Source organism: Vicugna pacos, chromosome 16 (assembly GCF_048564905.1).
Source record: "Vicugna pacos chromosome 16, VicPac4, whole genome shotgun sequence".
Lineage (NCBI taxonomy): Eukaryota > Metazoa > Chordata > Mammalia > Artiodactyla > Camelidae > Vicugna > Vicugna pacos.
The window spans coordinates 62,056,258-62,068,763 of NC_133002.1; the positions used below are offsets into that span (position 1 = coordinate 62,056,258).

The window sequence follows — 12,506 nt, forward strand, 5'->3', positions numbered from 1 at the left end:
GCCGGGGCTTGCGGAACCGGGCGCTTACCTGTCAGCCCCGGGCTCTCCCGAGCTGCCCCGCCAGCCGCGCCGCCCGAGGCGGGCTCCCAATCCCGGAGCTCCGCCCGCGGCCCGAGCCCCCACCCCAGGTCAGAGATGCCCGCAGGGGAAGGCCGGCCAGGGCCGTGCGCCTGCTTCCCCTTTCTCTTCGGATTCCTTTGATCCACGGGCTCTCGGCGGCACCTCGGCTCCGGGGCTGCCGGGGTCGGCCCGCGGGGGTCCTGGAAACCGTCCCTAGCTTATCTCCTTTCATCAAGCGGCCTCGGGCCGCCTTGAAACCGCGGAACCAGTAATTGCTTTTTTCAGGAGGCACTGTGCGGACTGGACAACAGCCAATCAGCGCCTTGTTTACACTCGGTGATTGACAGCCTGCTGGCGGAGTGCCAGCCAATCCCGGCGGCCCCGCGGGAGCGGGCGGGGGGGCGGGGAAAGGAAGGTGACAACAGAAGGCCTCTGGCTTAACCCATTCGTGTCCCCACCGGAATGAGCCGGCGAAGAATTTCTAACGTGTGCGGATGTGTTGATTGGCATCTAGTTTTTAAATACCGTTTTTTTTGTCCCCCAGAAGTGGAGGCAGCGTTCACCTGGAGATCGAGGAGTAAAAATAATGTATCCATCGCCACTAAGACATCACCTTGACTCCCGAGAATAAATAGTATTTTGTTGGGAAACCAAATTCTAACAAATATTTATTTGGAGAATATTTTAAAAAGTAGTTTGCATTTGGTTATCATGAAGGTATTTGTTCAGAGGCTGTCTTTAATTTGGGCGAGGATTTAGCGGAAATACAAGAGAGCAACATTGAAAAACACTGTGCACGATTTTCACACTGTGCCTATCAAGGTGAATATATTTTAAAAATCTGGTTGCAGATGAAGAAAGGACAATCTTTGTCTTGGCCATAAATCTTCTATTTTCATTTTGATCGTTGCTCCATTGCAAAACGTAGCCAAGGGAGATAAAACTGACGGTCCGCAGATACACGGCCAGAGACACAGGACCCTCCCTTCAGGGTCTGACCCCTGGGGTAGGGGAGGAGAAGACCAGGCGGGCGACTCTGGAGCCAGTGCCTGAGTTCGATGAGAGTGGGCGGAGGCCTCGGAGTGGAGGACGGGCCGGGCAACCCGAGGAGGCCTCGGTGCTTGGAGCTCTGGCCTACCTGTGCCGGGTTCAGCCACCTGCCAGACAGATCCCAAGTATTTAAAAAGCATCTGCTTCAGCGGGTGTTGCTGCTTCTTCTCCTGGCCTCTGTGCACCAGACGCCAAACGTTAGACCTGCTGGATTAAATTTAAAAAAAAAAAAGCAAACGCCTTCCCCTCCGCGTGGACATGCGTTCCCACTCGCCCTGCTCCCTCTCCCGCCCTGCGCCAACACATTCCCATTCAGCAGCAACGATCTGCGCAGAGGAGCTGCGCAGTCGCCGGGCTTGAATTAGGCGCCATCGGGCTTGGTAGTAGCCCTGCTGCTCCCTGATTGGCAGCTCCCTGGCCCGGCGCCAGCCTATTGGGAGGCCTGTTTACGCCGAATGAGTGGCACGAGCTCCCGGCCGCGGAGGGCCGCTCGGCCAATCAGGGCGCGGGCTGCTCGGGGCTGAGTGGCACGAGCTTATTAGTATGCAGGGCCCGTGGCTCGCCGCGCCGGGCTGCAGGTTTGAGAGCCGCTCTGGATGGGCTCGCTAGAGTCGTTGTTGTGGAAGCGGTGCATTTACAGTGCAACAGTCAGCACATTGAAAATACCAATAGGAATACAAAACAAAGTCACATTTACTGGTTTAATTGTATTGCATTCAATTGTATCCAGGAAACAGCCTCCAGTAAGTAACTGAAATTGCTTTCAATTTTTTTTTGTATTTTTATTATTTTATTTTTTATTTTGGCTTTGGGGATTTACATTTTTTTAAGCAAGAGAAATTCAGGGTTGCGATGTTAAGAAATATATATATTTTCCCTTTTAAGAAATCCGTTATAATGTCGAGCAAGCTTTTTTTAAAAAGATGGACTATATATAAGAACGATTTTTTTTCCTCTGAAAAATCGTATCGATCGGTTTAAAATTTCCCCCGTAATGCGTCCTTGCTTTGCTCTGAGCGCTTGTTCTCTCGATCGACACCCAGCATTAAAAATAAATAATCGCGATAGGACAGGGACCGCCAGGCTGCGTCCGGCGCGAGGCTCGCGGGCGGCTCTGGCGGACAGTCGGCGAGGTCCCCGACGCTGCCAATGTGCGCACGGCTTTGGCGGCACCACGAACGAACCCCAATTGTTTGCCTCCCCACCTTGCTCCCCTCCCCGAGCAGCCTCTGGTCAGCCCCGCCCGGTTGCGGCTCGGGGAACCGGCCGGCTCATGCTGGCCAAGGCGGCCCGGCCCCCTACCAGAGGAGCTTTCAGGCCGCTGGCCGCGTGCGGGGCGAGGAGCCAGGCGGAGAGGGATAATGGCTACGGTTTTGGGGGTTCGCTTTCCAGAGCCTAATTCACTTTAGAACATTTCAGAATTTTTTTTTCCAGGGCGGTGAGGGTGGAGGAGGGGGCCAGCGCAGCCGGGCTTTCTCACCGCGCGCGTTCCGGGTGGCGCGCGGGGCTCCTGCCACCATCGGCAGGGCGGGGTCTGCGGGTGGGTGCGCCCTGGGGCGTGGGGGTCCGGCGCGGCCCCGGGCCTCGGTCCTCTCGGGGGTGGGGGGTCGGGCACGACCGTTTCGTAGGGAGCGGGTTCTGCGGCGGCGCCCGAGCAGCTCGCGCCCCGAGTGCGCCGCGCCTCAGCCCAGCCTGCAGGCCCCACGGCGCCAGTGCGCCCGAGGCGGCGCCAGGGTAGTCGGGAGGCCGAAGCAAGGGCAGGCTTTCAGGTGCCTAAGTCAAAACCGAAGCAAACCTGAAGGAGTTCCACATGCTGGAGCGCGCGAGCCACGCGCAGACGGACGGGCAACTCCGGGGACCGGGCTGCGGGGTCCTGGGGGGAGCCCGGCGTTCCGGAATTCGGCTCTTTCCAAAATGCCCTTGCCAGCGATTTTCCTGCGGGCGCAGAGCCCGCCGCCCGCCGCCGCTTTCGCTCGTTTCCTCTTAGTACGGCCCGACCCGGGGCCATGGAGCTTTCCTCTGCTGCGGCCTCTCCTGGCGCTGGGAGGTGGCAGGGGGAGGGGGCTCGGGGCCCTGGGACTCGTTGGTGGCGGCGCCTGGGCTCCGGGACTCCCGGCCCAGGCCACGGCGGCCGCGCGTCCCCTCCCGGCTCCCTGCCTGGCTCGCCTTCCGCAGGCCCCGGGAGCCGCTCTCTGGCCGACAAGGAGGCGCAGTGCGGCCTTTCCCCGGGAGCAAAGAACACAAAGAAAACCCCCCTCTGACCGGGTAAGAATCGCCACAGCACAGACTGGCGACCATAACCCACCCCCTTCTGCGTACAGAGTCTAGCGGGCTGCTGGGAAAGGATCAATCCACCCCGCACAAGATGAAGATTAAAATTACTGGCGGGAGCCGAGCCCGCGTCCCGAGAATCGAGAGTAGCTCGCGCTTTCTCGACAATTTTCGAATTTCTTATTGGAAAAAAGAAACCCCACAAAACAAAAGCATAGCAGACACAGCTCCCCAGAGGCCACCTGGAAGCCCCACACCCCTCCGAGCGCAGACCCCGGCTCCCACGCCTTTGAAGCCACAGGTTCCCGACCACTCTGCCCTGCATCTTTCCCTTTGTCCAGCCCCGCGCCCCCAGGGCTCCCGCCTCGCTGCTGCCCGCCGGGCCCTAGCCTGGCCTGGGCAGCCCCTCCCTCCCGACCCCGGCTCCTGCAGCCCCGTCGCCCGGCGCTCCTCCTGCCCAGGCGGCCTGGCGCTCGCTCTGCAGGCCCGAGAGGCAGCGAGCCGAGTTATTTGTTAGACCGGGGGATAGAGCTGGCGATCCCCAGAGGGGAGGAAGCCCCAAACCCCTTTGTATGAAGTTGAGAGACAAAGAGAACTCTTTGTGTGGGTCCCGTTTGTTTACAGTGCAAAGGCTCTCCGAATAAATATTAAAAAGCTTATCAGCTGAGCAAATATGTGTTCACTTAATACATTATGTTTTCGGTTATAGATTAAATCAAACACAAAATAGTCTGCAAATAAGACGTGTAGAACCCGTAGCATTAAATATAGCAATTTAAAATAGTATTCACAAAATGGAAAACATCTTAATCGCTTTGTTGTCACGGTGGGACGAGTAAAAAAATTCGAGAGGCTTTCTGCAAAGTTCACAGTTAAGTATCTTGAGCCTACCCATCTCCCCTTTTGTTAGAGGTGATATCAGACATGAAAACAATGCAGATTTAGGAAATGAGGAGAAATGTGCAAAATGAAAGAAGGCCACTAAGGCGCACAGCCTTGCAGTTTATGTCGATCGCTCCCTCGCTCTGCACTCAGCGTCTGAAATTGTCCCCGATTTCGCTTCGGAGTGGACTCTCCGCGTTGCGTGGGGGTGGAAAAGAAGGGAGGTGGGGGGCATTTTTAAGTGGCCCAGCCGGGAGGTGGAGGTGGACAACGGAGGCCGGAGGTCAGCTGGGACCCGGGCAGCGGTGAAGGTTGCTTACGCGGGGCCCGGTCGACTGTTCGCCGCCCCAGGGCCGAGCCCGGCGCTGTAGACCCCGCGTCCCGCGGCCGCCTGGGCGCGCAGAGACCGGCCTTGGCTCGGCGACCCCAGCAGGCGATGAAGGGAGAAATCCCATGGCTAATTTGGGGCGTTGAGAGAACAATTTCTGACTCTCAAAGCCCCCCCCCCAAGCCCCCAATCCGCAGAGGAAGATCCTGGGCAAATTTGACTGGGGGGCGGGGTGATTGTTCGAGCCTCGCCAGAAAGCTCCCGGCTCCGGGACGGCAGGCCGGGCACTGCGGCGTGGCGGCCTAGGTGACGCCGGCGGTGGACGCAGACCCCCGGGGCTCTGGGGAGCTGGCCCAGGGTCCTGGCTCAGCGCTGCGGGGTGGGTGCCTGGTCCCGTTAGGGCTGGGGGGGCGGCGGGTTCAAAAGAATGGACCGAAAGACGCATAGGGGGATGGGAGAGGGGAGAAAAGGAAGGTTATAAAAAATACTCTTGAGTTACAATCAATAAAATTACTCGCTTAATTAGCATGGTTATTCGGTTAAGCGGAATGCAGTAAAAGCTGGACCTCGGAATAGGGGGAGAGGAAAAGAGCTAGCGTGGACCCCAGGCCTTTTCTCGGAGACACCTTTGGGCAGCGGGGGAGGGGAGAGGGTGTGCGTTTGAGTGAGCGTGTGTGTGTGTGTGTGCGTGTGCGTGATGGCTTCGCAGATTTGGGTTTTTATCACCCAGCGGAGCCAGCAGCCTTTCGCTGCGGCGCCCTCGCCGCAGGGACCCACGAAGGGGGAGCGGCGAGCAGTAAGGCCGGGTTCCCCCAGGCTGCTGCGGTCCGAGCGTGGCCGGGACGGTGCGTGTGCCCGCGGGGAACCAGGAGGCCCAGGTGGCCGGCGCGCGCGCGTGCATCGGGAGACGCGCCGGGCGCTCCGGATCGGCCGCCTGGCCTGGCCAAGGCTCGGGCCGGAGGGCGTGGAGGAGGGGGCGGCGGGGCGTGGAACCCCGGGCGAGCCGAGCCCCCGAGTCACCGAGTCTCCTCTGCTTGCCTCCGCAGACTATGGACCCGCACGGCGGCCGCCGGCTCGGCACGCGGCCGCCCGCCGAGGAGCCCAGCCCGCCGGCGTGCTGACCGGCCCATCCGCCGCCGCCGCCGCCGCCGGTGACCCCGGACGCCGCCTCCTCCGCGCCGCCCGCGCGCCGCCCGCGCGCCAAGCCTCCCCCGGGCCCCGGCCGCGCTGCTCCCGGGAGGCGGCGGCGGGCCGGGGCCGGGGCCCGGCATGGATGGCCGCGACTTCGCACCGCCGCCGCATCTGCTGCCGGAGCGCGGGAGCCTGGGCCATCGCAGCGCCGCCGCCGCCGCGCGCCTGGCCCCGGCCGGACCGGCCGCGCAGCCCCCGGCGCACTTCCAGCCCGGAAAGTACTTCCCGTCTCCTCTGCCCATGGCTTCGCACACAGGTCAGTGCCGGCCGGGCGGGCGCGGGAGAGGGGGCCCTGCCGTGAGGTGGGCACGGTCGAGGGTCGACTGGGCGCCCACCCCTCTTCTCCTTGGAGCATTTGGGGAGAAACCTTCAGTTTCATTTCCCTGCTCTGGCACCGGTGGCGGCTCGCGCGTCCTGCGGGGCGCCCCCCCCACCCAGTCGGATCATCGCGGTTTCGAGCGGCCTTCCCCGGGGTCCCCGGGGTCTCGGAGGGCAGCCCCGGAGCCGGCTAAAAATAAAGCCGTCCCCTCCTGCCACCCTCCCCCACCCCTTCCTGCAGAAGAACTAAATTCCGCGGAAACCTCATTTCTGCATTCTGCATTCACATCCTTAAGACATTCCGAGGCTGGGACAACGAGGCACTTTCTGCGGGAACAAAACGGCTGTTGTGACTGGGGGTGGGGGTGGGATGCCGCGGCCTCGCGGATTAGGGCGGTGTGTGCGCAGGGTGAGCGTTAATAGGGACTGCCGGTGTAAGACGGGCAAATCCTGTTTCTATATAAAGCCTTGAAGTGTCAGGGCGAGAATGGGTTTGCAGGGGATGCATTTGCTTTAACAAGTGCCTCTGGTATCCTGCTAAAGCCGGACAAAGCGTGGCCAGAGCGCGGCCCAGCCTGGGGGAGGACAGCGCCGGCGCCGGCTCGGCTGGGGGCGGCGCGGGGGCCGCCTCCGGATTTCGGTGCAGGCGAGTTCGCCGCAAATTTGCTCCAACCGGAGAGAGCCGGGCCGCCCTGCACTCCGGTCTTCTCCCATCCTCTCCGAGAGAATCGTTCTTTGGCAGAGCTGATCCAGGTCTCCAGAGTAGTCCCCCTTTCGGGTGGCTTCGATATTACTGTTGAGCAAGGTCAGAGGAGAAGCCGGGCCAGGCAGAGGGTGGCGAAGGGGCCGCTGCCTCGCGGAGACCCTGGAGGTCACTGGGCAGTGCCAACTGAGCTTGCAGGAGCTGGAGGGGCTGCGCGTGTGGGGACCCGCCGGTCACCCTGGAAGGTTGGCTTGCTTTTTGTTTACAGTTTGCTCTAAACATCAGAGATGTTGTTTGCCACTTTTGTTGTTGTTGTTAATTTGGCAGTAACAGTTATTATTGCTAGCTTGATGAACTGTGAATACTAATAAAATTATATCTGCTTTAATGGGATTACAATTAGTGCGTGGATTGAAACGGATGGCAGAGTCAGGCTAGAAGGAAAGGTGTCAGAAGGAAGGGCAGTCAGAGAGAAAAACTTAAATTTCCTAAAAAGAAAAAAATACAAGAAATTGCTTAGTCACGAATGGGCTTTTAGCATTCACAACGCGAGGAGATTCAAAAAGTTAGGGCGAGCTGGCAGCGATGGGGCCGGGCTCGGCGCTCTCGCGGAATCAGCCCTGTGGCCGCGCCTCCCGCTCCGCGGGAGCCTGTTCTGCTCTTCCTTCTAATCCGCTCCCTCTTCCTTTCTCTCCTCCAGATTTATAACCCAAAAGAGCAAAGGAACTTGCCTGGGCAATCGCTGATTCTAAAACCTCTGTCCTGGCTGTCCCTGTGGCTGCCTCTCCTGCCCCTGCAGTGGCGATGCTGCCTGCCCGGCTTGGCCCATACTGGGGGGCTGCGATCTGGGGCAGGTGGTGGCAGCAGGGACAGTGGCACAGTTGCTCTACCAGCCCCTTCCGGCTGCAGGCTGGTGCTGCCTGCAGAGCGTGGGGGGGTCGAGCCTGCAGGTTGCGGGGGGGGGGGGGGAGGGGGGAGCCATTGCATCCTACCCCACCCCCCATGCCATGCCCTCTAGCCTCTTAGCCAACGCAAGGGGTTCCCAGTAGTACACAGACAGGCTGGGGCCGTCCCCGCTGGCCAGGCCGGATTCCCCATCAGTTCAGGTCACTGCTGCCTCCCCCCATCCCCATTCAGCAGCCCACAGCTCTGGCCAGGCCCTGGTCAGCCGCCATTTCCCCTTTCTGCTGCTGTTTCCAGAAGCAGGCACCACCGAGTCAGGTGGGAACGTGGCCTTGGGGGCCCGAACCATTGTCTTGCTCATTCCAGCTTTGACCACGTGGTTCTTGGATGGTAGGCCACAGAGGGTTTGGAGAAATTGGGTGGGTGCTGGTTGGGTCTGTGTCCTTGACCCAGACCCTACCCCCCTCCTCCCCACATGCAGGGTGCTCTAGAGGGCGCTGGAGGTCCCCAGGGCACCCTCAGAGAGGGGACTGGAGGGCCACGTGTCGCCTGCTCCTGGAGCCTGTTTTCACCCCCCTGGGAGACCAGAGAGACCTATTGTGTTTGGAGATGTTCAGCCCATTTGCAATGAGAAGGCTGGCCTAGAGGGCATCCAGTTCGAAACATCTGCCGCTGAAAGCCTTTTGAAATTGCTGAAAGCCAGAATCTTGTATTGCTTTTTAAAATTTAGCTACATCAATTTTTTTTAAAAGGAATGATACCCCAGACCACTTTGCTTTGGTCTGTATCTATATATGATCTGGTTTAGAAAGAAAAAAGTATAATTAAGTTAAAAAAATTTTTTGCATCTTGTGTGTGGATTTCCAAATGGCCAGTTTGGCGGACTTTCTTCCCATTTCCGCGGATGGCTTCGGGTCCACAGGCCACGGCTGCAGCAACCCAGCCCGCCCCTCCCTGAACCGACGGCCCTGCTGAAAGGAAAATTACTCCGAGCTTCTTCCTATTTGTCCGGCTCCCACAGGGGAGCAGGATTCAGCCACCCGCGATGGAGTCTCTGGCGTCTGAGTATTGCTGGTCCCCGGCATGGCCACCTGGCCTGGGCCAAGGTTCTCCCTCCCTGCCTGCCGCCTGTTCCTCTCCTCCCTCGTCCCCACCCAGCACTTTCAGAATGTCAGCTTGAGGGACCCTGATGGGACGCTGGGCTCCAGGCTGCCTTCCATTGTTTTTCTAAAATGAAAGTGCTGGTGGCTTTATCACTGGGCTGTAGGGTTTTATGGTGAAGTGCTGCTCCAGTAACCTTGTCACCGAAAGGTGCAATTAAAATGTTTGGAATCATTATTTTTAGTGCAGTGTTAGATTTTGTCTCTAATACAGATGGTCTGGAGGCAAAGCTGTGAAATCTGGGGAGGGGGGGAATCAACAACGCACCAGCCCAAGATTTTTCACCAGCACTACTGCCGGGAGCAACTGGGGATGGCTCCTGTCCTCCGAGCGAGCTCCTTAGTAAGGAGGCAGCCAGGCCGGGAGGAGCCGGGTCCCCGCCCCCTCGTGCATCCCTCTCTATATGTACCCCCCCACCCCCGCCAGGGCGAGCCTTCAAGAATCACCTCCATCCAAGAGAGGCGGAGGACGCTTGGCTTCGGCACTCAGACCGCGGGTGGGTTCTCCTCTCCCCCCTTCTCCCGTCTTCTTTGGGGTGTAAACGCCCTGCCTGGAAGTCGGGTGCCCTGGGCCTGCTGTTCTTGGGAGTACAGGGCAGCAGTTTCCCTCTGGTGGGAGGACCAAAAGCGCTTCTGATCGCCAATCTCAAAAGGGAGGAAAAAAGAAAAAGAAAAAGAAAAGAAAAACGCAGTAGAGGAAAAAAGATAATTTCCTGGTGTGAAAAGACTCCATCAAAGGTTCCCCCTCCCTCCTCAAATGATATCTTTTTGTAAAGGGAAAAAAATACATTTTCGTAAATACCTCATTAACTCAATGACAGGATGGAGTGTTTCTGCAACAGTTACCAACATTAAGTAGGTGTGAAAAGAGTTACTTTCCGAAGACTACCCATCCTGCGCTGTACGTGACAGAAGCAGACATCAAAGCAGCAGCCGCCCTGCAGAGCCCGGAATCCAGGGCCTGGGGACCGGCTCGGCTGCGGCCGCCTCGCCTGCCCGGTGAAGCCATTTTTGGAATGTGGGTTTTTTCTCAGTGGGGCTTGTGCTGCCCCGTGTCTGATTATTCCTACCAGGATATTCCTATAGAAATATCCAGGTCACGTGAGCACTCAGGCAAATTAGCCAGTGAGGCAGGGAGCGGCCTTGCCCTCCCTCATCACCCCCAAACGCTCCCGTTTATTCTTAGAAATCTGCCTCCTCTGCCGCGAGACTGGGTTCAACAGCCCGCACAGACAGGACAAAGCGCATAGGAGGCTGTTAGAATAACTTGGAGGGAGCTAAAAATACCCCTCAGAAACACACATAAAAAAGCCAAATCCAACAACAGAACGAGCTAAAAATATTCCAGGCTTTGGCAAAGAGCACAGAGTTAAATAAATTATACAAGAGCCATTCATGGGAGCAAGTTGACTTTCTCTCTTACGGGAACTTGGTTCAAGCTAATAAAAATAATAATTTACTGGCCACTGAGCTTTGCTTGAGTTTAGATTTAATTGGTGGGGCTTCTGGCATTTGTCACTTCTTGGCGATTAGTGGGCTTGCCTTGGCCTGGGGCGGGGTGGGGAGGGGGTGCCAAGCCCTGGGTCCCTGGAAGCAGGGGCAGTGCTCCCCCACCGTCCCCCCTCCCCCAGGAGCAGGGCCTGGGGTGCCAGGCCGGGATGCCCAGGAGGCCAGGGGAGGAGAGAGGCCGCAGGGGAGTGGTCAGGGAAGGCAGAAAAGGGACAGGTAAGGCGCCACTATTTTAATTTGATAAATGATCGTACACCTTTAAGACTGTGTTTTAACAATCAAGATACACTCCAGCAAGTTGATAGGATGTTCGCTGTCAACTTACATATGTCATCAGCGCGGGCTGTGAGCATAAATAACATTGGAGAGCGTGCGGGATAGGCGGCAGCCTCTCTAGGAGCCCAGCAGGCAGCACCCCCGTCTCTCCTGGTGTCTGGGGGCAGCTGCCAGAGGAGGACAGCAGTGGGGGGGCACTTCGGGCAGGGTCTTTGCTCTCTGGGGAGTTCCCAGATCTCCCTACCATAATAAAAGCACCAGACGGGTTGCTCAGAAAAACCACCACAGTGTGATCTGAGGCTGGAATCGCACCATTGGCTGGTGTCTTTTCAGGGAGCAGATGTCTGAGTTCAGCCATTTCCCAGGAATGTCAAACTTCCACCCTGAAATGAGGGTCCTTTGCTCTCTCCTCTTCCTTGCTTGCTCTTGATGGAAAGCCCCCTCCCCCCCTTCCCCCTCTACCCGGAAATCCCAGCGGGCTCTCCTGACTCCCAGAGGACTACACTTCCCAGAATGCCCTGGTCTGGCTCCCCGGTCTGAGCCTGGGACTGGCCCTGAGCTGGAAATTCCCAAGCACAGCTAGAGTTCAGCCAGTGCCACTGGGAATGAGTGCTTTCTGGGGCGGAATGGGTCTTTGGTCGCCACCCCCAGTGCCCCCTTGCCCTTCCTCCTGAAGGAGGCCTCTGGGCCCCGCCTGGCTTCCTCCCTACCATAAATATCTGAATATAGGCCCCAACAGATGGGAGAGGCCCCTTGGCCCTGGGACCCTCTGCAGCGGGCAGCTGCCTTGACTGATGTGGCCAGAGCCCCAGGGGGATTCCCACCAGACGCCCTAATCACAGCCCATTGCATGTGGCCTTCTCATAGGGGCCCTGGTAACACTGGTCACGCGGGACTCCACTGGGGTGGCATCAGGGCTGTCTGCCTGGGGGTGGAGCCCAGGAGGAAATCCTGCACAGCCTTTGGGGTGGCGCCCCACTCCTCAGCCTCACATCTGACAGCAGCAGCCCTGTAGATGCCCTGTCAACCAGCAGCCACCCTGGGTGACTTCTGGTCAGTAGAGAACATCCCCCCAGAACAGAGGTGCTGCCTGAGGCCCCTCTGACAGCAGCCTGGCCCGTCATCACCCAGCCAGAGAAGTTCCCACACAGGCTGCTGCTGGCAGCCTCTTGGAGGGGTGGCCTCCCAGGACAGCCCTTGGAAAAGACCCTGCTCGGAGGTCTTCTTGAGGCCTCGAGCCACAGCTGGACTTCAGGGCTTCGGGATGCAGATCATGCGCCCTGTCTGGCCGTAGGTGACTTGCTAGGTGACTTGCAATGCGTGGATCCCACCTCCCTCATCCGCTGGGGATTGGCTCCCTGGGGTTCCCGGGTCCCCGTTAACCTCTGGGGCCTCCTGTCTCCCACCTAAGATGCAGGATTACAAGCAGCCAACAAAATCACAAGGAGCATGCACGGTCTAGCCGCCCCCCTCCGCCGCAGCCCCGGGCTGCACCGAGGAAGGTACGGGCTTGGAGCCCGCGCTCCACGGCCGCGGCTCGGCCTCGGCTTTGACTCCCTGCCCGCTGACGTTTTTATGGGATAATATACCGTTTAGATCACGCAGGCCTATTTGTCAGTGGGCTGCCCCTGTTTGTTGTAATATATAATATTACTGCCTCCTGTGGCCCTGCGAGCAGCTGCCACTGGAGGACGGGGACTAGTTGGTGGGAACTGGGCGTGGGCTTAGAGGGGGTGCCGGGTTGGGGATTGCCTGGGCCCCGCTTATGTGGTCGGCGTGGGTTTGCAGCAGTCGCGGGCCTGGGGGGGCGGTGTCCAGTGCCCAAGCCGGGAGCCAGCCGGGCTGGCATCTCAGG

General features: G+C 58.9%; 1 protein-coding gene across 4 annotated transcripts in view; it reads left to right on the forward strand.

Annotated features, from left to right (window-relative positions):
* Positions 1 to 1,684: 1,684 nt before the first annotated feature.
* BAHCC1 (BAH domain and coiled-coil containing 1) overlaps positions 1,685 to 12,506 on the forward strand; it is a 60,566-nt gene continuing 49,744 nt past the window's right edge. For 2 of the 4 annotated variants that reach the window (XM_072939823.1, XM_072939826.1), the window contains exons 1-2: positions 1,685 to 1,853; positions 5,638 to 6,038. In XM_072939823.1, the coding sequence (XP_072795924.1) occupies positions 5,861 to 6,038 (178 nt within the window). In that variant the 5' untranslated portion in view covers positions 1,685 to 1,853; positions 5,638 to 5,860. Of the gene's footprint in view, positions 1,854 to 4,853; positions 4,971 to 5,339; positions 5,437 to 5,637; positions 6,039 to 12,506 lie in introns of those variants that run through there. The other 2 variants (XM_072939824.1, XM_072939825.1) reach the window with 2 other exon arrangements.